At 36.1% G+C, this 26371-nt stretch overlaps 1 protein-coding gene across 1 annotated transcript; it reads right to left on the bottom strand.

The window, feature by feature from the left end:
• Positions 1–374: 374 nt before the first annotated feature.
• On the bottom strand, positions 375–25755 carry PPP1R21 (protein phosphatase 1 regulatory subunit 21). Its single transcript, XM_039341429.1, has 22 exons — positions 25610–25755; positions 24380–24448; positions 23213–23359; positions 22944–23045; positions 21428–21592; positions 21043–21101; positions 18933–19027; positions 18606–18658; positions 17557–17706; positions 16087–16188; positions 15914–16002; positions 14498–14634; positions 13735–13827; positions 13108–13235; positions 12153–12305; positions 10016–10108; positions 8588–8836; positions 7823–7858; positions 7128–7244; positions 3498–3596; positions 2815–2943; positions 375–1906 (listed from the first exon to the last, which is right to left on the bottom strand). The coding sequence occupies exons 1-22, from the start codon at positions 25667–25669 to the stop codon at positions 1877–1879; spliced, it is 2355 nt and encodes a 784-aa protein (XP_039197363.1). The 5' UTR covers positions 25670–25755; the 3' UTR covers positions 375–1876.
• Positions 25756–26371: the final 616 nt, after the last annotated feature.

The following is a 26371-nucleotide window of genomic DNA, read 5'->3' as shown; positions in this document are numbered from 1 at the left end:
TGTAAACCAACATACTGTATATCTAAAATTGCATGCAGTTTTCTCTCTATATATGAGCTTTTCATTAATTTTCCTCTACCAGATGTTTTTTCCCCAGCCCCCTTTAACAGCTGCCTAACTATCTTAAAGGCTGAGAATGAGATAACAAAAGGATTTCAGGAATCAGCAACATAATATGAAAATAGCCAAGGTCAAATCAGCCAGTCATTTTAAAGTCTATTCTCTCTTATTTGTATTTCAATCTAAGTAAATCTTATGAATTTTCTAGACTGTTTGAGGTGATTCAAGAGTAATTCCTCTTTTACAAGTAACAGTTTAAGATTAGTTTTTGAAAAAAAAACATTATTTTCTTCAATGCATAAAATCCTCCTGTGTTTCCGTTAGCCAAGATTTTTAATATTTGTTCCAGACACTGTAGTACAGATATATTCTTAAAAAAACATAAAACATGAGATAAAAACTTACTCAAGACAGTGTTGCTCAATATTACATCTATTGTGAAATTGTGGACCACTATCACCCTTCAAAAAACTTCTAAAGGGAATATTTAACTGGCAGTGCATTTATTCTACATTCATAAAGCACATTGACATAGTTAATACAGTGGAGTAACCTGATGGTAAAACAACTGTCTCATATAGGTTAGTAGAATTAATAGAATAGTGAACTTTTCTGTGAATTTCAGGTTTGAGGGAACCCTTGCAAAAAAAGTGAATGGAAATATCAGTATATTTAGATGGCAATATCAAATTCCCAAGAGCAATCAACGAAGGATTGATTCGGCCTCTAACAGGACCAGATAAGACTTTTAGAATTCTGCTGGAATATGAAAACAAATATCTCAATGAAAGAAGCAGTGTGAATCTCAAGATTCAAGCCACCATTCTCAAGAGGACATGAACAGGATAGGGAAAACAATAAACTACAGTGTAAAAAATATAGGCATAGATGCAAACAAATCTTCAAATATTTGCATTGCACCTCTTAGTGTGAAGACTTATTCTTGGGTACATCAAATTCCACAGAGTCCTTCTGTACACAGCTTTACTAATTCAGTATCTTATTATCTCTTATCCTATATACCAGCCTTTATCTGATGACCTTTTCAGTGTTTTTCCTCTCTGCATCTTATTCCAGCTTGCGAGACTGCTTTCTTAGTAATCACTTGATCACTTTTGTGTGAAAAATAAGTAAGACAAAAAAAAGAGAAAAGTCCATCACAATTTTACATTAACTCCTTCTCTGACCCTCTTTATCTCCTTCATTTCAAAAAAACAATTATTGTATAGTTTCAGTTGTTCATTACAATAGGAATTTGTATTAGTCACATTGTATTGAATGTTTCAGTATAAGCATTTTGAGGCTGCCTCTCTTAGAAAATCTAAACTCATTAGAAGACATACTACAATACTACTGTACAGGTGGACAATGCCCCAAAAAATCTTGATGTATTTGTTTCTGTCGGTTATTTCTTACAGACAAGAATGGATGAGTAGGAGTGAAAGATAAGACAACTACTGCATTGATGTCCAATCTGTTCATCTAGTATGCACCAAAACATACACAACTGAAGAACTTTGGAGATAGAGATTAAAACGTATCCAAAGTGTATGATGAAAAAAAATATGGTTAAGTCCTATGCATGCTATCCATACAATATTCATTTTTCAGCCTGTGTTTTTGAGCACACCAAATTCAGTTTAGATTTTGCTGGCTAACAAAGCCAGTATGGTTTCAATTTTATGCATAACATCAAAGCCTAAACTGAATTACAGCCATATCCAGGCAATAGGTGATTTGACCAACTGAAATCCAGTTCCAGCATCGGTGTTTCCTCTGTAGCAGCACAATCATAAAAACAGCTAGCCAACCAATACTATCGGCTTTTGTTCTTCTTGGAATTCCCCTAGATCAAAGAAAAAATACACATAATAAAAAAAAATGACAGAATGCTGCTGTATAATTGCATTGGATTCTGTACTTCCAGCTCAATTTTTTAGATGGCAACAGTTAAGCATGGCTTCTTTTAAAGTTTTTAAATAATTTATTATTTTTTAAATTTATTTATTTATTTATTTATTTTTATTTATATGCCGCCCAATCCCAAAGCACTCAGGGTGGCGTATAAAAGCAAAATTTTACCAGGAAACTGGCATTAGGGGGAAAATTCACCACTTACAAAAGCCACAGGTGTTAAATCTTAGCTACAAGCCAGATTTTGGAACTTGGGAATGTAGCAAGGAAATACCAGATTCCATACATGAACAAGACTGCTGTGTAGACAACTGATATGCCAACTAGATGGATTCATACTACAAATATGGTAATGCATCTTCCAGCTAGTCAAAGATCTAACTTTAATAAATGGTTTCAATTTTATTTCAAAAATTGTTTAACACAAAAGCATATTATAAATAAAAATGCATAAATAGATATAAATAAAGCTTATTACTTAACACATTTCAAAAATGAAGCCTTGCTCACAAGGCATTCTTATAAAAAGGCTACTTGGAAAAAAAGGAAGATTTTTCATTAGTAGGAAATAAAATTATGGTTCGGGAGGTAAATTAATTACTTTCTTCAAGAATTTCATAGTACTGATCTCTAACAAATCAATATTTGGTTGCTGAGTTTATTTCATGTCATACTTAGTTTGAATTCATATGAATCTTGATGTAAGATTCAAACTGATATCTTCCTTGTGAGGCCTAAGGCATTTCCACAGATTGTTAAGTTAAACATCCAGAAATGCGCAGAACGTATAATAAATTGCACAAGAAACCAAACATCACTCATGGCATTGAGATTACTTACTTTGTTAGCCAGTTTTAATGTATCTATCTCTTCCCGTTGTTTGGTTAAGGTTTCATTCATACTGCAAAGGTGGTCACTCATCATGCTTAACTGATCTTCATAGCTTCTCTTGGTTGTTGTCAATTCATCCTAAAAATCCAGAGGAGGAGAGCTTTAGATTCTGCCCAACATTACAAAGCAATGACATATTGCAGCAATCAATAAGTAGCCCATAAAACAGGATGCATGCAGAGAAAAAAAGAACAGTTTCATATTCTAACACATATTGTGATTTTGCATTTCCTTTAAGGTATTAATCAATTCCTATTTTAAAGAATTACACTGGGGCCATTTTGGATGTTAAGTGCAAATGGCATTGAAGACACTTTACAACTGGAACTCAAAGAAACTTTTTAACCTCAAAAACATATAACACAACAGGCTTGGAAAAGAGACTCTAACATCATCACTTTACCCTGCCAATCCCCCCCCCCCCAGTGATGAGAAATTCAGTGTGACCAAGTAGATAAAAAAAAACAACCAACAGAACTGGATTGTCTGTTGCAGCTGGGCAGCTATAATAAATTCAAGTAATCATAATTAAATCTTCACCAGTTGGACAATGCTAAAAACCATAATTAAAACTGCAAAACAATTTTTAAAAAATAGGTTACACCACTACCTGAAGTTTAAAAAAACCTTGCCTGTAACTTGCTGATGTTAAGTCTTGTTGATTTCATTTTTTCCAATGATGATTCTTTTGCTTTCTCTGCTAAAGTAAGCCGTTTTACAAGTGCTCGACACTATAAAAAAATACCAAAAAACTCAGTAAGTTAAGTTTCCAACAACTGTAGCTACAGCATATACATATGCCCCAGAAATGATAACTACTTGATCTCCTAATAATGCCTCTTATTCTTCCTCTGATTTTTAAGTTATATTAATGATGTTGATAGTCCATCTGATCCTACTGCCTTCTGTCACTTTTCCTTAACCTCCTTCCTCAATTCCTAGCTGTAGACACAGCTCGATACTCCTCGGTCCCCAGCCAGGCCCACTGCTTTAGGTTCCCTTTTTTCTCTTCATATTTTTGTTATAATCCAATAACAAAAAGTTTTCACCTATGCAGAAAGTCCTCGACTTATGACCACATTGAAGCCCAACATTTCTGTTACTAAGCGAGAAATTTGTTAAATGAATTTTGCCCATTTTAGGACCTGTCTTGCCCTAGTGGTTAAGTAAATCACTGCAGTTGTTAAGTTTGTAACATGATTGTTAAGTGAATTTGGATTCCCCATTGACTTTGTTTGTCAGAAGGTTGCAAAAGGGGATCACGTGACCCCGGGACACTGCAACCATTATAAACATGAATCAGTTGCCAAGCACCCAAATTTTTATAACGTGACCATGGAAATGCTATACCAGTCATAAGTTAAACGATCATAAGTCACCTTTTTCAGTGTCATTATAAGTCGAGGACTACTTGTTTTTTAATCTTGTTTTTAGCAAAACCATGCAATTCTTTTTATCACCAATTTGCTCAATATCTCCTTATGTTGTACATGCTTTTCCTTCTGTAACCTCCAGCCTATCGTGCAACTGATTTTCTTCAAAATAGCTTTTTTCTGTTTGCATCTTCAGTTTTTCCTCATTATCAGTTCATGACACATTTGCTGCTTTTTCACAATGAACTCTTGGCTTTCTGCCCTAATTTTGACTTGTTTCTCAGTCATTTCCTCAGACATCTGAACTGGAACGAAGAAGGAGTTGTGCAACTTCATTCATGATAAATTCATTCTTTGCTCTTTTCCTGTAACATCAGTCTGTGTAAACAATGCCAGTTCATCCCATTCAACCCTAAAAATGACAAGTGTTTTTTATATTCTGCTTCCCATTCTGCTGAAGAATTTGCCTCTACAGCCAAAAGTGAATCCACCTTCACACTTTTTTTGTTTTCTCTCTTTAGATATCAACTACCACTATTATCTTTATCAAATCACTTCAACTACCTCTTTGATCTTGCCACTTTCTATCAACTATATGTTCAGTATTATTCTTTACCCTCACCAGCCCTTTCTATTCAGGATCCAGACATTGCCTATTTTCAAAAACAATGTATCACATCATTTCTTCCTTTATATCATTATAACATTATAACATTTTCAACCTTTTCTCACTGTCCATTTTATTATTTATTTATTTATTTATAAGATTTGTACAGCCACATATGTTAGAACACAGCTCTGGGCAACTCACCACAATATTGAAAGTACAAAACCATAAAACAAAAACTAAAAACTTGGAGCCTCAGTTCCATCTTCTGGACTGTGTCTTAACCAGGCCCGGATTATCTCTCTCCTGCTATTTTCTTTCTATCTTGTACTTGTATTTGTTTTAGCTTCATCACATTCACATGGATATAGCACTTCAATGATAATTACTCATCTATCTCATCACTTTGACAATGCAAAAACTTTTCTTTATCCCTGTTACTGGTTTCCTAACTATTCCTAATCGCATAAGCTTCCTGACTTCAAAACACGAATCATCTACAATGATGATTCGTGATTGTTCAAGGACTGTACAGCCACTATATAATAGCCAACAGGCTGAAGACTAGTAGAATGCATCCATGAAGACCAGCTAGCAGTCAGAAGATATGATGAAAACTCCTTAATTTCACAGCACATGGACAGACTCAATCAAAGTTTCAACTGGGAAACTGTGAGCATTCTAAATCAAGCCAAGTCCAAAAATGCCAGAGAATTCTTAGAGGCCTGGCACTAGGACACATTGGCTATCAACAGGCACATAGAGATAAACAACATCTACATACCATTCAAAAGAGACAATCAAAAAGCCCAAAAGGAAATAAAAAGATCAAAACACAGCAATCACTACCCAAATAAACAGAAATTAGCAATCACTACCCAAATGAACAGAAATTAGCTCCCCTTTTTACCATCCTATAGTCCAGTGGTTCTCAACCTTTTTATACGGTGACCCCGGTCATAAGCAGGTGGCGCGCATGCACGGCACCACCCCCTGCGTGGCGCACATGCGCGGCAGCGCCCCCTGTGCGGCACGCATGCACGGTGCCGCCTCTTGCGTGCCACGCATGCACGGCGGTGCCCCCATGCACCCCCCCTGCGCAGCACGCATGCGCTGTGGCGCCCCCTGCGCCGGCTGACAAAAAAATGGCGGATCGCATTGTTTGGCGACCCCCGTGAAATGGTCGTTCGACCCCAAATGGGGTCGCGACCCACAGATTGAGAACCGCTGCTATAGTCCCTATTTGACGTAGAAACAGGGCAACTGATGGAGCTGAGCATTTACTGGCCCAATACCCATCATGATGCTTATGCAGAGTTTGTTTTCTTTGTGCCCTAGGAGAGAAACATCATCTGCTACTTAGGATTGAATTCTCAGCTTCTTCACCATTTGGCCACCACATCACTCATATTAACACCAAGATTAACACTAGACCAAAATCAAATAAACAATACCCCAATCAAGGAACGATCAGCACAAACAAGCTAATGGTAAACAACATTTAATCAAGGAACCACAAAGAAAGAATACACCCACCAATGCTGACAGAGCAAGCCACTAATATAACCCTACTCCCTTCTAACACTGATGATGTTAGCTAGTTTGTAATGAAACATCCTGAAGAAAACCACCAAGCTCAGAGACCACCAAGGATTCCACAGTGACTTCACCTTGTAAAAGCTTCATGATCTTCCTTCTCAACTATTTACAGCCCAATACATTTCTTCATGTAACTCTACAGCTCCATTGTCTATGGAGATTCTTGGTCATCCAGGTCACAGTTATTCCAAAGATGCTTTTTCACAAGGCAACTGGACTTGTTTTTCTTGTTTTTGAAGACATTTCACTTCTCATCCAAGAAGCTTCTTCAGTCCACCATCCAGTCAAAGCTGAAGAAGCTTCTTGGATGAGAAGCGAAACATCTGTAAATCTTCGGGTCTACAGCTCCATTCTTTCGAGAATCTAAAGCACTTTATTTTACTTACTTTTGCTGCTCTTTATAGTTGGAATTTCCTTCCCCAAATGCCCATGTAGCAACTTCCCTTTTTTCTGAAAATCCATTTCTTCTAGGTAATCTTTTACTTGCCCTCCTTGTCCTAATATTTCTTTATAGCAAAAGCAAATTATAGCACAAATAACTGAAACAATCATATCTTATTCTCCTGGTTACCAGGAATAAATGGCAAGGAATTAGCCAATGAAAAGACCTCTATAAGAAATAGAACATCTATAGTAACACTAAAGTCTGAATATTCAGAGTAAGCAACTTATTGCTCATTTACCTCCGCATGAAAATGTACAGATTTGCTATCAGCAAGCTGCAGCTGTGATGTAAGCTCTATTATTCTTGCCATATAGTGGTTCTTTATCAAATCTTCTCTGGTATCAGCTTCTGGAACCTTCCAAGCAAGTATGTTGGAAAAATGTAAATGTTTATTCAAGTATGAAAAACATCACAAATCAAACATGTCTTCCACTGCATTGAATGCCTGTGAAAGCCATAAGTCAAACAAACAAATTGTAGAGTTGAAAAAGTGCAAACAAAATTATGAAAAGATGGCAATAGCTCATTTATGAGGAAAGATTTTCTGGGCGAAAAAAGGCTGAGATTTATAAAATAATATACAGAAAGTAGAAAAGGCTGAGCGCTCACTGAGATTTATAAAATAATATACAGAAAGTAGAACCTCAAATTAGCTGACTGGTGAAAGAAAATAATTTCTTCACATTGCACATAGTTAAAATATGGAATTTACTTTCTTGTATCTTTAAAGTTAGATAACAATGGAAGCTACCAGAAATGGTTGCAGAATTAGTATTAGTAAAACTAGAGGAACAAGAATAACTTCCATTCAACTACATTGAATTATTATTATTATTATTATTATTATTATTATTGAATTATAATCCCAGTGGCCCAAATAATTTGCATTATTTGATATACTAAATATAACATTATATAATATTAATATTGTACCTCTTCATTTCCAGTGGTCACTGTTAGCATTCCAATCTTTAAAAGAAGTCAGGACAAGGTTAATTCAAAGTAGTAATTTATTCTTCTAAAATCATTTATATACAGTAGAATTTACTCTTTCTTACTTTAGTAGAAGCTTAACCAGAATATGTTCTAAATTTTAAAAGCATAACCATGCTTAGTTTTATCAATTTCAAAGGACATATTGAATATACAGTATGCTTAATTCCCTCCCACCAGAATCAATGGGGCTCAATAAGACTATATGAAACATTAAAACCTGCATTGAATTGTTTTCCTTAATACTGTGCGTTAAAAACATTAAATCAGAATTGCAAGTGTATTATCACCTACTGGTAACAAATGCTAAAAAAAGAAACTCTGAAGCACTAATAGACATAATGCATCAAGTTACCAAGTTTCTAAAATATACAATTAAATAATCTCCCATTATTTATCACAGGAGTGTTAAGCTGCATAAAATTTGCTTAAGATAAAGACGGATTGGCAGAAACGAAATCTGAACTGCTGATAAGAACAGTGTACTTCTATTAGAAAAATACTGGCACACTACCATACTACCCACTGAGCTATTTACATTAGCTAGCTATTGTCCCTTGACGTTCTTCCTCCTCTTCTGGTCTTCAACATTCTTCAGATTGGGCACCCAAACTCTTTTCAGAAGCACAATCCATTGTTTCATAATAAACATCCATGAAAAAAAATACGATATTTCACCACCTCAGTGGCAAGTAATACACTTACCAAACTTGTACATTGAACTGGCTCTCTCAGTGATTTTTCTGCACCATCATCCTTCTCTTGTTCCACTGCATTTAACACAAAGGATTTTTCTGTGGTTGCTTCAATCAGCTGGTTGCCCACAGAAGTTTTGGCCTTTTCAGATACTTTTTTATTCTCTTTCTCTAGCTTAATTTTGGCTAGCTGGGCCTCCAGCATCCAGTGCTCTTTTTCTTGTTCCAATTTTGCAATTTTTTCCAAACTCTGCTGGACCTGGAAAATAAGGAAAGTTATCACCATGAAGCAAAATGATGCCTATTTAAGCTACTCTGGGGGGGGGGGGGAAGCTGCAGTGGATTGTTTGAAAAATAATTCACATGGAACTGGTTGCAAGAGGAGGTTGGAGGAATAGAAGATACCAACATATAGCTTCAATATGCTGTCATGCGGTCTGCACACACCCAAGCGGTTTGCATTGAGAACTATCTAGCAGATTTTTATGAAGCTGTAATGTTTCCTTAATTTTAAAATGTAAACATATGATACTAACAAATTGCACAGCTGTGTACACAAGCCACATAGATTCAACAGCAGAAGAAACAGATGCTTGTAATAGCAGATTAGATAACATTTTATAAATCACAACCAAAAAGACATTATTTGTTTTAAAAACCCTGGAACAGTATGATTTAATTAAGATATGAATACATTAGTGTGATCTTTCCCCAACTCTAACAAGTTTGGTTAATGGATTGTTCGCTCTAGATAATGTTTTGCAGCTGGGAAAAAGAGAATGTGAAATTATCCTCCAAAAGCGCCAACAGGAAGTACATTTTGGATATATATTTCCATCTGTTTACTAACTCCCTTTTTTAAATCAATCCTTCTGATTAGTGCAAACTGAATTATACTTGAAAACTAGAGCAAGATCTCATAAATATTAATTCTTTTCTGTCTACCAGTGAACTAAACACTTTTTACCTTGAAATGAATTTAAGAAGCATCATATAATAGTCCTATGAACTACTAGTACCCATTTATACTACAGCCTAATTTCAGTCTCTCTCTCTCTCTCTCTCTCTCACACACACACACACACACACACACACACACACACATTTTATACAGATAGGGTAATATACATCAGCAGAAAAGCAAAATATAGCTCTAAGTATTATAAAATAGTGTTACTGGGTTTTTGCAGAGAAAACTAGTTTTGGGAGGAAAAGATTATAAAAGAACCTGTTTGCTCTAGTTCAGTGTTCTGCATTTGGATTGAACTTATACTATAGGAAAGTTCAAAAACCCAAGTTTCATTCTCCCTTTATTATGGATGTCCATATTTAGATATCTAATAGCACATGTGATAAATGAAGATGTCTCCCCAGTACAACTCCCAAACATGGTACATGTACTGTACTTTGAAGGGGCTGCATATTGGATCATGAGTACCTGCTGTGCGAGTCCTTCTCTGCTCTCTGTGGAGCTCAGAAGAATCCTGCGATTGGCCAAAGCCTCTTCGTAAGGCACTGAATCAGGACAAGTCTGGAACCAAAAAAATACATTTTAGTAAACTAGGCTAGGCCAAATATCTTGTATTTTTCATCACCCTTCCCCTTGTTAACAAAAACACTTTCCAGATGCTTTTCAGTCCTCTAGGGCAGAGGTCTGTGCCATTATTCTTAGCATCCCAGAGTGGGAATTAGCAAAAAGACAAAGGAAAGTCTTGCTTCTCCTCTGTATAAATCACACCTCAATGCAATGATTTAAATCATGGCTGTTATTCTTGAGAAATTGTCTGATGAAAAAGAATGGTTTGAAACTGCAGGAGATATAAAGACAGCAAAGACTGCAAGAAATATTGGGAATAGGAGGAGGAGGAGATTATGGCTGCATGGGAAAAAATGCAGTAAATAACAGCTGGCCAGAGATAAAAGTCACAGATGAGAAATATTTTTTTTCAGCTCTTTGCTACTGATAAACACAAATGAGAGGGTTACTCTTGCCAGTTTTCTCCATCCAGCTAAAAGATAATATGAAAACAATGCTCATTAAATTAGTGTTTATATCAAGTGAGCCTTTATATCCATTATAGCACTTCACAAATTAAAAAAAAATGAGAATTCAAACTAACAGGCTGTATATGATTAGAGGTCTGAATCCTTCCTAATGCTTATATTCTTTGTGTGAAAATTTTTCTCGTCCACCATGATATGTTGTTTTTGCTTCCCTTTTCCTTTTTATCACAATTTTTATATTGTAAACCCATTATTATTTTAAATGGTTCTATTTAAGCAGCTGAGAATCTTTAGAGCGGAAATAGTATAGCACAGAAATACTATGAACAGACATAGTTTTTGAAAAAAACTTTTTAAATTAAAAATTGAATGTCTGTTTCAGCATCCACCACAATATATTCTAATAACAGAGATGAATTTACCAATTATAAAATTAAGCATAATCCTGAAGTTACACTTTTGTATAGGTACTCATCTGTCATCAGTTGGAAGATAAATTGTCTTATCAGCTTTTTGCACACTCTACTGTACAACTATAAAAGACTGTACTCCAGAACTTGAGATTCGTGGAGTATAGCAGGTATAATACATTATGTGGAAGGAAGGTAAACAAATTTACACTGTGCAGGGGAAATCTGTTCATGGGGCTAATATAAATGAACACAACTATAATTCTGGCTATCTGCAAACAAGAGAAAGCTTCTGGGAATTTCTCATTATTTTGCAACCATTTGTATAGATGTTAAGAAGGGTTCCACAGAGCTAAGCAGAAATTAGTATATCACAAATTTGTGGTTAGCACCAACTCTGCCTACTATCTAAGAGGAAGGGGAAGAGATTTTGCCACATTACACTGAGCTTCAAAAATAGGAAGAAGTACATGTCCCTACAGCAGTAAGCCATAAAAATATTCAGGACATAGCACAGTGCCTTGTTGCTTTCTGCTCCTTCCTGAATTTAGGCATAAAGTTTAGAGAAATCTTGTCAGAGTAAAACACAAAAATATTGTTAAGATTGTTGGTTATGGCAATTAAACAATGCACATAAATGTCAGGTATGAGAAAAGATACCCATGAACCTTATTGCTAACATAAACAGGTCCATCACTAAGAATCTGCTCCTTCTGCTGAAAATTAAACATGCAAGCCTTCTGCCAAGTGCCTCATTAATTCTCCATGGTTCTTCTTAATTTAAATGCTCAATTTGTCTCAATCTCCCTCTCAGCCCATATGGAAATCCCAGATATATTTTCCCCCAAACACCATAATCTCTATCCTAGGTTTCCCACTTCTTGGAATTCCTGTCAGTTTCCCTCATAATATTTCATAGGCTAACAGCAGGAAGCTTATTACAACTCTCATGCTCATCCATCAATTTTCAGCCTCTGCAATCTCTGAATTCAGTTTCAGACTAGCTAATACACAACTGAGTGACAAAAATGGTTCCGTCTCTAACAAAGAACCTCTTCATAAGAGGAAAATATTTCAGTCCCACATGAAAGGATTTTTTGAGCTCACCCAAGGAATCCAAGTTGGTGTTGGTATATCTATTGTATGTGAACAAGCACAAACCTTCTTCAGAAGTTTTATGTAGGCAGCTGCTTTCTTCTTATACTGAAGCATGCACTCAGCTGAGAGGGGGTTGATAAATGCCATTCCTCCTTTAGGTCCATAACTCAGTGATTGAGTGAAACTATCTAAATTATTGCTGAAGAATGAAGCGATCTAGACATACAAAAACAGAGACATGATATACTGCACTGGTCTGCTTTGGATATAAAATTAAACCATGGTTTAACATAGGAGAAATAAACCATATGATAGATTGTCTGTTCAAAAAAGATGATGGTGGCCAATCACAAAACATCCAAATCCCAGAAAGCCAATAGGTGAGACAGCCACTGTCTCCTTTAAGATAACACTATATGGACACACAAACACTGGGTAGCCACCTACCACCCTTTTTTTTATTTTTAAACCCCATAGGGCCTTTGAACTTCTGCAAAATATGTTAGGGGTTGACATTTTACAATATCAGCATCCCCTTTAATTAAAAGAATGAAACTAATAATAATAAAAGTGGGGGCTGAAGGCATGCAAGTAAAGTAAATGTGCAGAAGTCCCAGTCTAGATATATTGAACTTATATTCTACCTGGCTATTTTTTTTTTTTTTTTTGAAGGATTTACCTCATGAATAGTACTTTTTAAAAAAAAATAACACTAGTCACATTACGATATTGTGTTCTAAATGTATCTCCATTTTTAAACTTGTTTTTTTTCTTGATTCCTTCAATTTAGTGTCAGCTCCTGTTGACTGCCTGAACAAGTTACTGCAGTTTTCTTGGCAAGACTTTGGAAGTGGATTGCCACTGCCTGCTTCTTAGAGTTCAGAGAAGTGACTGGCCCCCAGCTGTTTTTGTGCCTAAGGTGAGACTAAAACTCAAGGTCTCCCAGTTTCTAACCTGAAGCCGTTCACCACTAACGGCTCTCCAGATAAATCACCCTTGAGTTGAAAAGAAACTTTACCTTGCCTGTTGCATTAGTTAATGCCACCAGAGAGGATAAGATACAGTCATTGGTGGTGATGAGCTTCTGCGTGGCTATAGGGAGCTCATGCTCCAAGGTAGCTTTTTGACTAAAGTGCTTGGAAATATCTAAAATCAAAAGGAATTAATATGCATCAGTTATGCACATAGGTCACAGCACCTTTACCTGTAAGATTTATATTCCATCTCAAGATAGTTCACATGGAATTTGTATTCATTGTATTCCCTACAAAATCCTGTCAACACACATAAATGAAGATGGACTGAAAATCTTTAAATTCTCAGTCTAAACTGTTACATCACATTAGTTCTCCTTTACTTTGAACTTCTCATTCTAATCCAGTTTGAAAATCTATTTCTCCTTGCTATTTCTATCTTTTACTTTTTTTACTCAGAAAAGTATTTTTGCAAGAAGATATATCTTATTTCCTCCTCACCATTATAGAAACCAATAGCTTACACATGTTACTGTTCAGTAATCAATTTTGTTTTTTTTTAACAGGATTGCCAGATAAAAAATTGCAATGTATTATAATCTCATTGCTTCCCTCACCTTCTCATTTCCTTGAATCAGGGTGAACTACACAGCAAGTTCAAATGGTCTCACCTTTCATAACTTCATGAAATCCATTAAGAGATGAAGCAATGCATGTGAACACAGAGCTGAAGTTCGTTCGAAGCAAGTGATCTGCTTTTGTGCCTAGATTGTATAAACAGTAGTAAATAGAAACTTGGTGACAAATACAGTATTAAAAAAAAGCATGAAATGGGAAGAGAAACACAGAATAGTATTGGGTAAACAAATCAAACACCTCTTTTGAAATAAACCACAGACCTAATTTGGTTAAACAGTGTAATAAATGAGCCCAGAAGGCTGCAATATTCAATTATAGGTTTTTTTTCTGCTTATTTATTACATTTGTACTGTTCAGATTTCTTCTTTTAAGCAGAATTAAGATGGCACAGAAAAACCAACTGAAAAATACTACGTGGCATTACATTATAAAATATTTGAATTAAATGCATTTTTTAAATTTTCTAATAATTGTCAGCACACAATAAAATCACTACCATTCAGATCAGCAGTTAAACAAAATTAGAAACACAAATCTGAGTGAAAACCTAAATTAGTAAAATTTAGATCACTCCTACTTTAAATAATTCAAATCATTTCATGGGATTGATTTCAATTATTTTCCTTCATCTATTACATGAGTTATTACAGTGAAAGATACAGATGAATAGGCCAGCTTCATTGGGTCAATTAAGAGAATGACATGTAAATAATTCAGTATTTGTCTTCTTGAAGAAGTCACATTTCATACATCACACTGAATCCTGAACTGCTGTTGCCCAAAGCCCACACTTACTGGGTAAGGCTAGAAGACTAATGTATATATGCAGCTTCTCAAAGATTGCCGTCAGCTTCTTCATATCATTTTGCAGGTTCATATTCATGGCTCTTAATGCAGCTGTGCAAAGAGAAGATTCACACTCTTCTTCCAAACTAGGAACATATGAATTTATGTATTTGAGAGTGAGTATTATGATGGTACTTTGATACTTTAAAAAAAAAGTATGAGGAAAAAGAACATAAGAAAGAGCCTGCTGGGTCAGGCTATAAAACCAATCTAGACCTGCATTCTGCATTGCATAGTGACAATTGCATAGATTTGGGCAGCATAAAGCCAGCAAGAGTAATAAGTCCTTTCCACTGTCACTTTCGAACCTAAGCATGCTCCTCCTGATTCAGGAGACAGTATACAATCATCAGAATTAGTAGTCATTGAAAGTTTGATCCTCCACTAAGCTTTTCAGTCCTTCACTCAAAATCACCCATATTGACTGCTATTTGCAGAAGTCCAAGCAGCAACTTCAATTAGATTAGATTAGATTTTAAGCCATTTTCATTCCTTTATTATTTTTATAAATAACCCAAGATGGCAAATATACTCCTTCCTCCTCCAATTAATTTATTTATAATGAAATTTATTAGTTATTAATTATAAATAAATGATTTAATTATGTGATGTGAAAATGTATTCCCTACCTGAGTCCTGAATCTTTCTGTATGAGGTTCAATGAATGACTAAAAATGCTACATTATCTAAGTCATGAATGATTTTATATGTTTCTATCTTGTCTTCCCTTTCCATCTTCACTCAAGCTAAAGAGCTTGAGTTTCTATAGTCTTTCTTCATGTTCCAGCCTCCTAATAATTTTGATGCCTCATTTGTACAGACTTTTAGCTCTGTAATATTGTTTTCAAGATGTGGTAGTAGCAACTGTACATAATAGTGATAGGACAGTTTCACCATCTATTGTAAAAGGATAGGAAAGAAAGCCAGAATGCATTAAGGTGCACTGAGGGCTCCCAACTGCTCACTGTTGCAGCCTTCACCAACCTGACAAATCTCCAGATGGATCTATGATTACCAGAATTCCCAACCATTACAGATACCATTACATCTGGGGAAAATAAGTTTGTGCTATTGTATTTTTTTTAAAAAAAAATCCAATTTGCTATTATAAATCAATTTTGATGGGGCATGCTCTGACATGTTAGATTTTGATGGGTATTCAGGCATCACATTTCCTACTTAATCTTCTTTATGACAGTTGGCATTACTGTATAAGGGAGGAGCACAATCAAGTTTGCTTGTTTTCCTCTTGCCTTTCTCCTGAACTGGTGGGAAAAAATTCTGAAAAGTGGCTTGTTTTCTATGTATCTTCTATTTATCTATCTAGTTCCAAACCGCTTGGGGGGGGGGGAACTCTGATAGTACCTTTTCAACTGATAAGGAAGAATCTTCCTGAGAAAGCAGACATAAGACGTTAAGTAGTCAGAAAAAGCTTTTAATTCCGTTGTAGTTTCCTTGCAAGAAAAAAAGAAGAAGTTTTAGATATTTAGTACCAAGAAACTTTAAACAGGGAACTATAGCAACAGAATAACTATTACCAACACTGTGATGGTGTCTTCTGTGATGCTCTCAAACAAATGCAGAATTCCTTCCTCCATTGGGCGAATGTAGGACGCATTTTCATGAAGGTACTGTGAGAACTGAATGCAAAGAGATCTATCAGTGGCTTTAGCTGGCATTATTGCAACATCAATAGTTATGTTTACCCTCAAGGGATAAGAGAAAGATTTGGCAGTTGATTTTATACTGCCACTTGGAATGGAGAGAAAGGAGAAGAAAACAAACTTTTAAAGATATTAATGTGAACAGCTAATTTGCTCAGAAGCAATTTAAAAATTGAAGTTATTTATACAAAGGAGATATTTGCGTAGTTTGATTACTGTTTCATCAAATTCAACATTGTTTCTAGCAGAAGCCATCTTAATAGCCGAAGCGAGTCCAGAAGGCACTTCTCTTTCCCTCTTTATAAATTTTTATTAAGTTCCCTTTTAAATAACACTTTTCTAAATGAAGCAAATTCCAAATGTTTCAGTGTCCCCGTTAGAAAAGTGACAAAACATCTTGAATATTAATAAATGTCCTTTTCTGGACCTCTATTCACGTTCTGTGTAATCATATCCTTAAGTGAGCATCTTTTAGCATTCCATGAACAACAGCATTCTCAGTTATCACGCACCAAATTGATGCACCAAATACTTCCCGTGGTTATATTTATTTTTAACTCACAATGCCAACAAACCATCCAAGGACATCTTAAAGTAAATTTAAAATAAAATAATAAGGGAGTATGCGTATTTAAAACCACAAGTGCAGGGAAAACTCAGAAATAAAATTCAAAAACAGAAGCCCTAAATCAGAAGATCCTGTACCAAAATATTATTGGAGATTCCCGAAGAAGCCACTTTTAGGAGAAAATCTCAAAAGCCAGGTTTGTGTTTTGGGGGGGAGGGGTTTGTGTGTGTGTTATCACCCCCAAAAGAGGGGGGGGAAGCTTCATTTATGAAAGAAGTCAAGCAGTGGCGCAACAGGTGTCGAGGCGTGGGAGGCCTGACTGCGGTAGTCCTAAGGTAAGACATTCTCTGAAATTAAGACCTAGTGCCTCTTTTGGAGGCAAAAAAAAATATAAGACCAGGTTTTAATTTCGGGAAAACACAGTATATAAAACAAGAAGCTATCTTATATCATCAGATTACTGATCCATTTGGCCAAGTATAGTATATAGTAGCTGGGATCAACATTTTGAGATCTTAAGCAGTTTTCCCTGTCATGTGTTACTTTCTTCATTTGAAGTTGCAATATAATCTGGAATCGCCAAACTAGAAATGAAGATATACTGACACAAGATTAGAACAGCATATCTCACCCAATTCTGCATACTGAAGTTTTCACAAATGCAAAAGTTATTTTAACAGTTCTACTGTACTTGCCAAGCTGTAGAAAGCTTAGAAGTAGTATGTTATTATCAGTTCATTACATTTAATAGTATAAAATTCCCCTAATAATCTTACCTTCTGATTTAATGGTGAAATGATATCTGTGGCAGAATCAATGGGGAAAATCTGAATTCGCTGCTCAGTATAGGTGTGGAAATTAAGGAGAGCTGTCACTAAATCCTGGATAAAGGCCAGAGCTTGACCAGCAAGATCACGAAGTTTCAGCTGTAAAAGTATAGAGATCTAAGATACAACTTTATAAGAGCTTTTATCTAATAGTGCTCTCAACTGAAAAACAGAACCGCCAAGATGATATTTAAAAGATCAGATATGCAAAGCTCAGTAGCACATATTAGCATTTCAAATTAGACATGGAGTTAAATGTAAGAGGCACACAAACAAAAAACAGATCATATAAGTGACTTTGCTCTTCCACCCTTCTCTAACATTCCTTTTGAAGATACCTTTTCCATGTTAGAGTAGACTGGGTTACATAAGGTTTCGCTGCAAAGGAATGGAGTTGTTCCCAAATGAGGTGGAACCACAGCTGACATAAGAGTTTTGCAATTAGTTTGAGGTTGTTGTCTTACAACACTATACTCAATATCATATTTGAAAGATACGGGGCCTGTATTCAATTAAATACAGCATCTAGCTAACCTTGATCTTGAAAATATAAGTAGCATGGACCTGATTAATATTCTGTTAAGGTATCATAAGAAAAACCCAGAGATGTAGGATAGACTGGAAAGTTGAAAAAACATAATAGACAATGGTAATGCAAATGAATGTATCAATGTGACCACCAGAAATTGAATTCAGCTCAAGAACTTTCTATCTTTTCATGAAAATAGATCAATCTATTTTGGGGAAACAAATTCTGGCATTAAGTGCTCCTGTCCTGCATTATAAAACCAGTCCCCTTATTTCTCATTTAAAAGGAATCAAGCAGAGTTTCAGGACTCTCTTCTTCTAAAAAAATGTTTCTACTGTACTAGGTATTACCCAGAATCTGAAATCATTTAAACATACTTAATGGGGAACCAGCATCACATGTGAGTGATTCACAAATGCTAAAGAAATGCACATTTCTTAATTTAGGCACCCTTAATTGTATTACTCACTTGCCTGCGTCGATTATGTAACGGCACATTCAGAGCATTATACTGGGTAGATCCTACAAAATAATCAATTCACAGTATTAAATCAAATATATTTCCCTGACAATCTTTTCAAAACTTTTTGTTAGTTCATAAGTCATCCAAGAATGGACAGTATTTTTACAATCTGTACCAGTAACCACATTTTAAAATGAAAATAAAATAAATATATAAATACATGTTAAACATATATTAAGTCAGAATAAGAAAAAAAAATCTCAGCTTTTCAATTTTCTATGATTTTTTCCCTTTATTCAACTGAAAATGCAATCAATTCAATTCAATACCTACTTGTATCATTGAAAGGGACTTTTTCACTTATAATCTGTAAAGACTCATCCAATTTGCTACTCAGGTCTCTATGAAGATGCTGTAGCTGTTGCTGGCTAGCAGACAAAAATAAGACATCAACATTTTATTTTTTGCTCATTTTCTTAAAAAACTGATAAACAAAATAAAAAAGTGTAATGCCAACATTACAATTAATCAAGAAAACAAAAAAAATGTATTAATATAATAGTAATTAATACCATAGTATTAGTATGCCATGGCCCCATTGGAGCCCGGTTTGAAGGAAGAGGAGGAGTTGGAATCAGATCCACCCAACAAGGATGACACATCTCCCTCGGCATGTTTCGAGAGGCCAGGGGCTGTGGACGATGTTGTCCCAGGCCCCTCAGGCATTGGGGGAGGTGGTCGACCAGAGAGCTGCCTGCCCTCACAGACACAGGATTGGCTATTGACAGGCAGTGAGGCTGATAGGCAGCAGATCCCCTCTAATGAGAAAGAGCTACCTCCCCCACTCAATCCAAGGGCACGAAGAAGGAACATAAGCAAGCTTAGAGAAGGGTTGTAAGGCTACTCAGAAGGTTGCCCACCCCTCCTCAAAAGGAACACCTGGAGTGGATTGATTTCAGGAGAAGCCATGGGCAGTTCTCTTGCCAGGAACAATTGCTTGTTTTAACTTACACTCCCCCAGCTTGCCTTTTGCCTTTCGCCTTTTGCTTTGCCTAACCTTGAGGATTGCCTTCTGCCTTTTGTCTTGTACCTTGCCCTTGCTTGAGGACTGATTTTTGCCCTTTGCTTAGCTTTGCCTTGAGAACTGCCTTTTGCCTTGTACTTTGTCTTTGCCCTGAGGACTGCCATTTGTCTTGTGCCTTCACTTTGCCTTGTGGACTTGCTTAGCCGGGTGGACTGGACTTGAAACCCTGGATCTTGCCCTATAATCATGTTCCTACTCTGTGGTCTTTCTTTGTAATATAAGGGCTGTTGTTTGGGGAACTGAGGGTGGCTGCCTTCAGGGTAGCATGGGATGGAACCTTGCTGGTCGTTGGAGGGCCGTTTGTTGGAACATTTACTGAGAGCAATAAAGGACTTTCTAGAGATCTGCCTTGCTTTGACCACCTGGGTCATAACATAGTATTACATTATTAATATAGGTCATCCTTGACTTACAATAATTCATTTAGTGACTATTCAAAGTTACAACAGCACTGAAACAAGTGACTTATGATCATTTCTCACACTTTTGACCGTTGTAGCAACTGTCTCATAGTTATGATGGTTGCAGTGTCCCGTGGTCATGTGATCACCTTTTGCGATCTTCTAACAAGCAAAGTCAATGGGGAAGCCAGATTCATTTAATAATGGTGCTACCAAAACTGCAATGATTCACTTAACAACTGTGGCAAGAAAAGTCATAAAACGGGGCAAAACTCACTTAAGTGTCTCGCTTAGCAACAGAAATTTTAGGTTCCATTTTGGTTATGTGTTGTGGACTACTTAAATTAGCAGTGCAACAATACTGCTGCATTAACTACAAATATCTGCATCTCCCTAGCAGTTAGAATATTCAAGTAGATTACAACAGTACTTTTCAATCATTTGTTTATATTATTGTAAAACCAACGATTAAGACCTTAAATCAGAGTGACTTTTGACCAATTTAACTGTTTATTTTGTTTTGTTTTTAGAGGTAAAAATATTACATCCCAATCATAATTACAATGACAAAAAAAGATTCAACAGTAACTTGAGCATCTGAATGCAAAAATCAGGATTTTAACTATCACTAGTATATTATTTTTACACACTCTGATTTGGCAGTAGATTTTTGGTGTGATTCATGAGGTCAATGCATACACTCACCCACCCCAAAAATCTTACATCTTACAGAGGACTAAAAGGCAGTAACTGCAAAAATCTTACAGGACTAAAAGGCAGTAACACTAAAAGGCATATATACAAAGTTTTAAAACTAACATTAATATATAATTAGATATGCAATTAAGTTTAATGCTGGTGCTTGATGATCAAGGAGATAATAATCAGTAATTGAATTAAAAATAACTCTCTCTAGGTAGACATCAATAGTATTTAATCTTCAATATCAAAAGCATACCACTCTTCTGTTCGAACTCTGCAGTCCTTGGCTTCCTTCTCTAGGCTTTGAGATTTGATCTAAAAGAAAAGGCAGAAGAAAGATCAGAATTGGCAGAACGTATTTGCACAATCAATTCTATTCCAAGATCAGAAATCAGCATCAAAGAGCACTATATACTAAAAAAATCTAAACAATCAACAATTTTTTTTAGGAAACTAGATAACTAAAAATGTTATAGAACTAGACAAATGAAGAAGCAAAATAGTTGTATGCAAGGGTGCAAGATTCATTCTGGTCCTATCTTAAATTTAAAACATACAATTCTCAAACTGCCACTGCTTAAATCAAATAAGTCCCAAAAGAGCAGAGTTCTACAACAGGGAATTTACAGCTTTAAACTTACATCTAACTTGGCTTTATCATTTTGCAGCTTTTCTATTGTATCCATGTACTTCCTAGTAAGGCCATCTACCACAGCTTGATGCTGTGCAGTCTCCATCTCTAAAACTTCAAGTCTGCTTCTCAGCTCACCTTCTAAGCGCTTATGTTGCTCATCTGCCTCAAAGAACTGAAATCAGAAGGGCAGAACAGTTATCACAGATGATATAAAACTCCATCAGTAGCTGCCAAGATAGATAAACTGTATAATAATAAATGTTGGAAATCCCATGAAGTAGATGGAATAGTTTAGTATATATGATATATATGTTTTTTTAAAAAAAACTTTAAAATTATTGAAAAGAAATATTCAGAGAATTTTAGAAATCAAATCTGAAATGAAACCACAATTGTTCTTACTCGGCATAATTCCAAAACATATTAAGACAAATGGTAATTTGCCTGTTTAGTATTTCTCAGAAGTTATATGCTTCTAAGATGTCCTGTTACTTCTACAGGTAGTTCTCAATTAACAACTGGGCCCAGAATTTCCATTGCTAAGTGACATGGTTGTAAAGTGCAACATCATGTGACCATGCTGCTTAGCAACAGAAATTCTGGCACTTCTGGCACTTTAACTGATTGATGTTGTTAAATAAATCCCGCAACATTATTAAGTGCAATGTCAGGTCAGCATTCCCACTGATTTTGCTTGTCAGAAGCAAAAGTGAAGGTTGCTAATGATGATCACATGCCCATGAGATGCTATGATGTTGGAATTGTAAGCTAGTTACCGAACCCCTAAATTGTGATCATGTGCTTGTGATCATAACTGCAAGCCAGTTATGATGGTCAGAGTCACATGATCACAATTTAGGGATTCTGAAAGCCAGTTGCCAAGCAACCAAATCACAATCTCATCACTGCAGGGAATTGTGACAACTGAAACATCAAGGACTGGTTATAAGTACCATTCATTCAGCGCCATTGCAACTAGAATAGGTTACTGAACAAATGGTTTTTAAGTGAGGACCTGTACTAACTCAAGCCTACTCATTTCATAGCATGGTTATAGAATTGGATCAACTCGCTATCTTTGCCTAAGCTCTCCTTATGACATAAAACTATATTCAGGTTTTGTTCTAATTTATTTTAAGAATGGAGAAACACTAACCCACAAGCCTAATCAGGCTTGCAAGACCATTTGTCCAGCCTGTGGGTTAAGGTTTTTATTTAATTTATATGCAGCCCATCTTGCTGTCATGTAACACAATTGAGGTTCTTTTTTTTTCCCCAAATCCACTTATTTCAGAAAGATGGCCCTAGAAGACATATTTCTGGCACCTTGCTAAAATCAACAAGAAGATAAACTAGTTATAAAGTTTATAAACTTGGCCCCATCTACAATAATATTACTCAGACCAGGTAAGAGTGACTGGAGAGGGATACAACCTTTGTACCCAATTGTGCCCCACTTTTTCCTTATTAATTTGTGTCAAGAATATAAGTGTTTGGATGATGTATTAAACAAAACTACATACCTGAATATGTAGCCGCTCATTTTCTTCTATCTTTTTTTGAAGATCTTCACCAAAGACATTTTTCTGTTCTTGACTCAACTGAGATATGGAGTCACCACTTTTCTAATCAAAATAAAATATGCTTGTTTGCTAAAGGCACTTTTCACATCATTATTTGCATGGATTTTTACAATAAAATAATTAGTTTAAGAATTCTAATCTGGGAAAATTCTTAACTATTTGTATTACGACATTTATAGAATATTCTAGAAAACCAGCTTGCTACCTACCTTGTTCTTCTTGCCTTTAGATTCATTTAATGCAAGTTCATCTTGAAGGAGCTCTACCCTCTTGGCCAACTGCTGATTTCGAAAAGTCAAACTATCCATTTCCTGTTGCAGCTTCCTGAGTGATTGGTCTTTCATTTTCATTTGTTCCTGTATTAAGATCAAATGTTTCCTCACACTGAGTTCTACCATGGATTGATTTTAACAATTCCTTGTTATATCCAATGTCTTTAAAACACCATAGAGAATCATGGTGTTTTATCTAAGATTACTGAAGCCAAATAAGTCAGAGTCCCCAACTCCCAGTCCGTGGACCGGTACCAGGCCGCGGCACACCAGCAACCGGTCCACACAAAGCCCCATCCATGGAATGTAGGAAGCACATAAAACCACACTATGGTGCGCGGAAAAACCTTTCTCCATGGAACTGGTCCCTGGTGCTAAGTGATGTACTCATCATTACTGTGTGGAACTAAAGTATCAAAATAATATTTATTTGACAGATATAAAATATATTCATTGCACAGATGGCTGCCTTTCTTTTTTAAAAACCCAATGTGATTTATAAAGGAATGTCTCCCTAATGTTGTCCCCATAACAACAATTCTATGAGGCAGATTGAAATAAATGAGCATGACCGGTCTGTAAACTCTTCGTCAAATATGGATTTGAATATTGGACTTCTTGCTTAAGGCTAATACTACACTACACTGACACTCTTACTACTGATACTTTGGTGGGAGTTTTAAAAAATAAACTTTCAATAGGTTTCATGTATCAACTGAAAACAAACTTAAGATCAACAAATAAAAATGATGCTTCTATATGGAAATTTAAGAGAAGATTTGAGCACTGTTTTGACTGCTGTCAATTCTGTGACAGACTTTCAAAACATCAAAATGTGATTTTTGCCCTTCTCTATGTAAATGACAGTTAGCAATTCTCTCTCATGGATTAGCTTTCACTATAAACCTATTCTGCTACAAGTAGTCAAGAGGTTTTACACAAACAGATTTCACACAGATTAAACTAAAACTCTGATACAATTTATTTTTAATCTGAAAGAATCTTTCACACATTATATACCAGCTAATTCAGAATCATGGCCAGCCCTATTGAGAAATTTTTTTTAATCAAGCTATTATTCACTTCAGTATTTTTAAGCTATACCTTTACAGCTGCTGAGTTTGCTTGTTCATCCATAACACCCTTTTTCAATACTTGATTCTGAGCTCGAAGCTGCAAAACAGAGTGAGAAATGATTAACTCAACTATGAAGCAATATGGTCTTCGACATCCTTTAGGAAAATATTAAACACTTTTGGAAAAATACAGATACCCAAGACAGGGAAAAATATTCCAAAACAAATTTAAGCTTTGGAAACTTTAATTATCAGTATAAATGTTTCAGAGCTAAGATGAACCAGAACTTCTGCACAAAAAGAATTTGGTTCTGTAATACTATAGCTACAAAATATCTGAGAATAATCTTTATGAAGAATTGAATAGCATTGGTCCAAAGAGGGTCTTAGTAAAGAAGCAATGTTGAAGTAAAAGGATTCCAATCAGAGTTCTTGAAATATAACACAAGGAGCAATGGATTAATCAATATGAGCATGTACATTCTTTTAATATTATATTTATAGCCCACCTTTATTTTTTACAACTTAAGATGGTTAAAGTATAAAGGTCTTACCTTCAATTTCCCCCCCCAAAAAAAAAAACCCACCATGTGAAGTGGGTTGGGCTGAGAGAGACTATGACTGGCACAGAGTCACCAAGCCAGCTTTCCAGAGAGGACCAGAATTTATGGTCTCACCAACTTTTATCCTTAATCACTACACCAAACAACCTCACAATATAAGAGACTGGATAAAAAAATTAATTTAAAAAATTCACATATTAACGTTTACATTAATATTGTACCCTCAATAAAATGCTATATTTCTTTGCAATTTTAACACAAGTTAGTTGCTGGCTTTCTTACAATAAAGTATTAACACTCTTCACATCTTTCTTTCCTAATTCCCCTCATGCTCATGTGAGCAGCAGGTTATATATACGATCCCAGCCTTCCCTAAACGGGAATGAAGGTGGGATGCTGAAGCTGAGGACAGAAAGGCTGAAGCAAATAAGAAATCCTCAGGCTAGAATTTTTCACACCAGTTGCTACCTCAATTGATTTAAACATCAGGGAGTGAATGCATGCAAACGAATTCGGTAAAGAACCGCGTTTCCTTCCTCTACTTAAACAAGAGGCAGAGGAGACAAAGATATGCCAGCTCAGAATTTCAAACAGGAGAATGGCACCAAGAAACGATAAGAGGGGACACTGTGGGGGCTGAAACCAATGGCGGCGGACCGGCACTTTTCAGGGTCTCGGTTGGCACGTGCCAGTACCTTGGAATATTCCTGCGCTAGTTTCTGGTACTTCCCTTGCAGCTCGGTCGCTGCCGCCATGACGCACCCGGTGTACGAGAAGCCGCTACCCGGAAAGCGCCCCTTCTTCTGCTCCAACCATTGTGAGAAACGTACTTCCGGGTGTGGGCGGAGCGAACGTCAAGCATAACCCACCCCGACCCCGCCTAGCACAGTTCGGCAGTCCACCATCTTAAGCAGCTTTTAGCTCAGGAGCTGATCTGACTTAGCGCGAAGGGGCGGGAACTGAAAATGGCCCCACCCCGTTTTTGCAGGAAAGGAAACGGGGACGATGGACGGAAGATGGGGAGGGGTGAGATGCGCGAATGCGGGCTAGTTGCGCCTTACAATGGCGGTCGATGGGGGTGCTTCTATGTTTTGGGCAGTTTTAAGGCGGTTCCCTGCTGTCTACTTTAGCATTTTTGTGGCAGTCGCCGGTTTTTTTTTTTCAAACAACAAAAAACGGATTAAGTTCTTGTGTATCTACAGGAGCTTTAATTAATAAAGCCTAATAAACATTACTTAGAAAATTTTAAAAAGTGTTAAAAGCTACCCATTTTAAACGTATCAGTCTGGGCGATGAACATAACTAATTACAATAATTCAATGCAGGGAAAGGAAACCGAACCGTTGCTTAGCAATGTATATTGGGGTTCCCCTGACATCTTAGTTCTAATGCCTGGAAAAAATCCAGGTTTTAGTAGCCTTCCAGAAGAACAAGAAGATTGGCACCATCCGAATCTC

The sequence above is a fragment of the Crotalus tigris genome, unplaced genomic scaffold, assembly GCF_016545835.1.
Source record: "Crotalus tigris isolate CLP2741 ecotype Arizona unplaced genomic scaffold, ASM1654583v1 scf7180000017765.3138416, whole genome shotgun sequence".
NCBI lineage: Eukaryota > Metazoa > Chordata > Lepidosauria > Squamata > Viperidae > Crotalus > Crotalus tigris.
This window is presented reverse-complemented; position numbering and strand designations above follow the sequence as displayed.

Excerpts from the sequence above, each read along its gene's own strand:
- PPP1R21 (XM_039341429.1), bottom strand. The coding sequence starts at position 25,669 with ATGGCGGCAGCGACCGAGCTGCAAGGGAAGTACCAGAAACTAGCGCAG. Across the intron at positions 24,449-25,609 it reads TAGCGCAGGAATATTCCAAG|CTTCGAGCTCAGAATCAAGT; the intron begins GTACTGGCACGT and ends TCTGTTTTGCAG. Across the intron at positions 10,109-12,152 it reads ACATAAAACTTCTGAAGAAG|ACTTGTCCTGATTCAGTGCC; the intron begins GTTTGTGCTTGT and ends TTTTGGTTCCAG.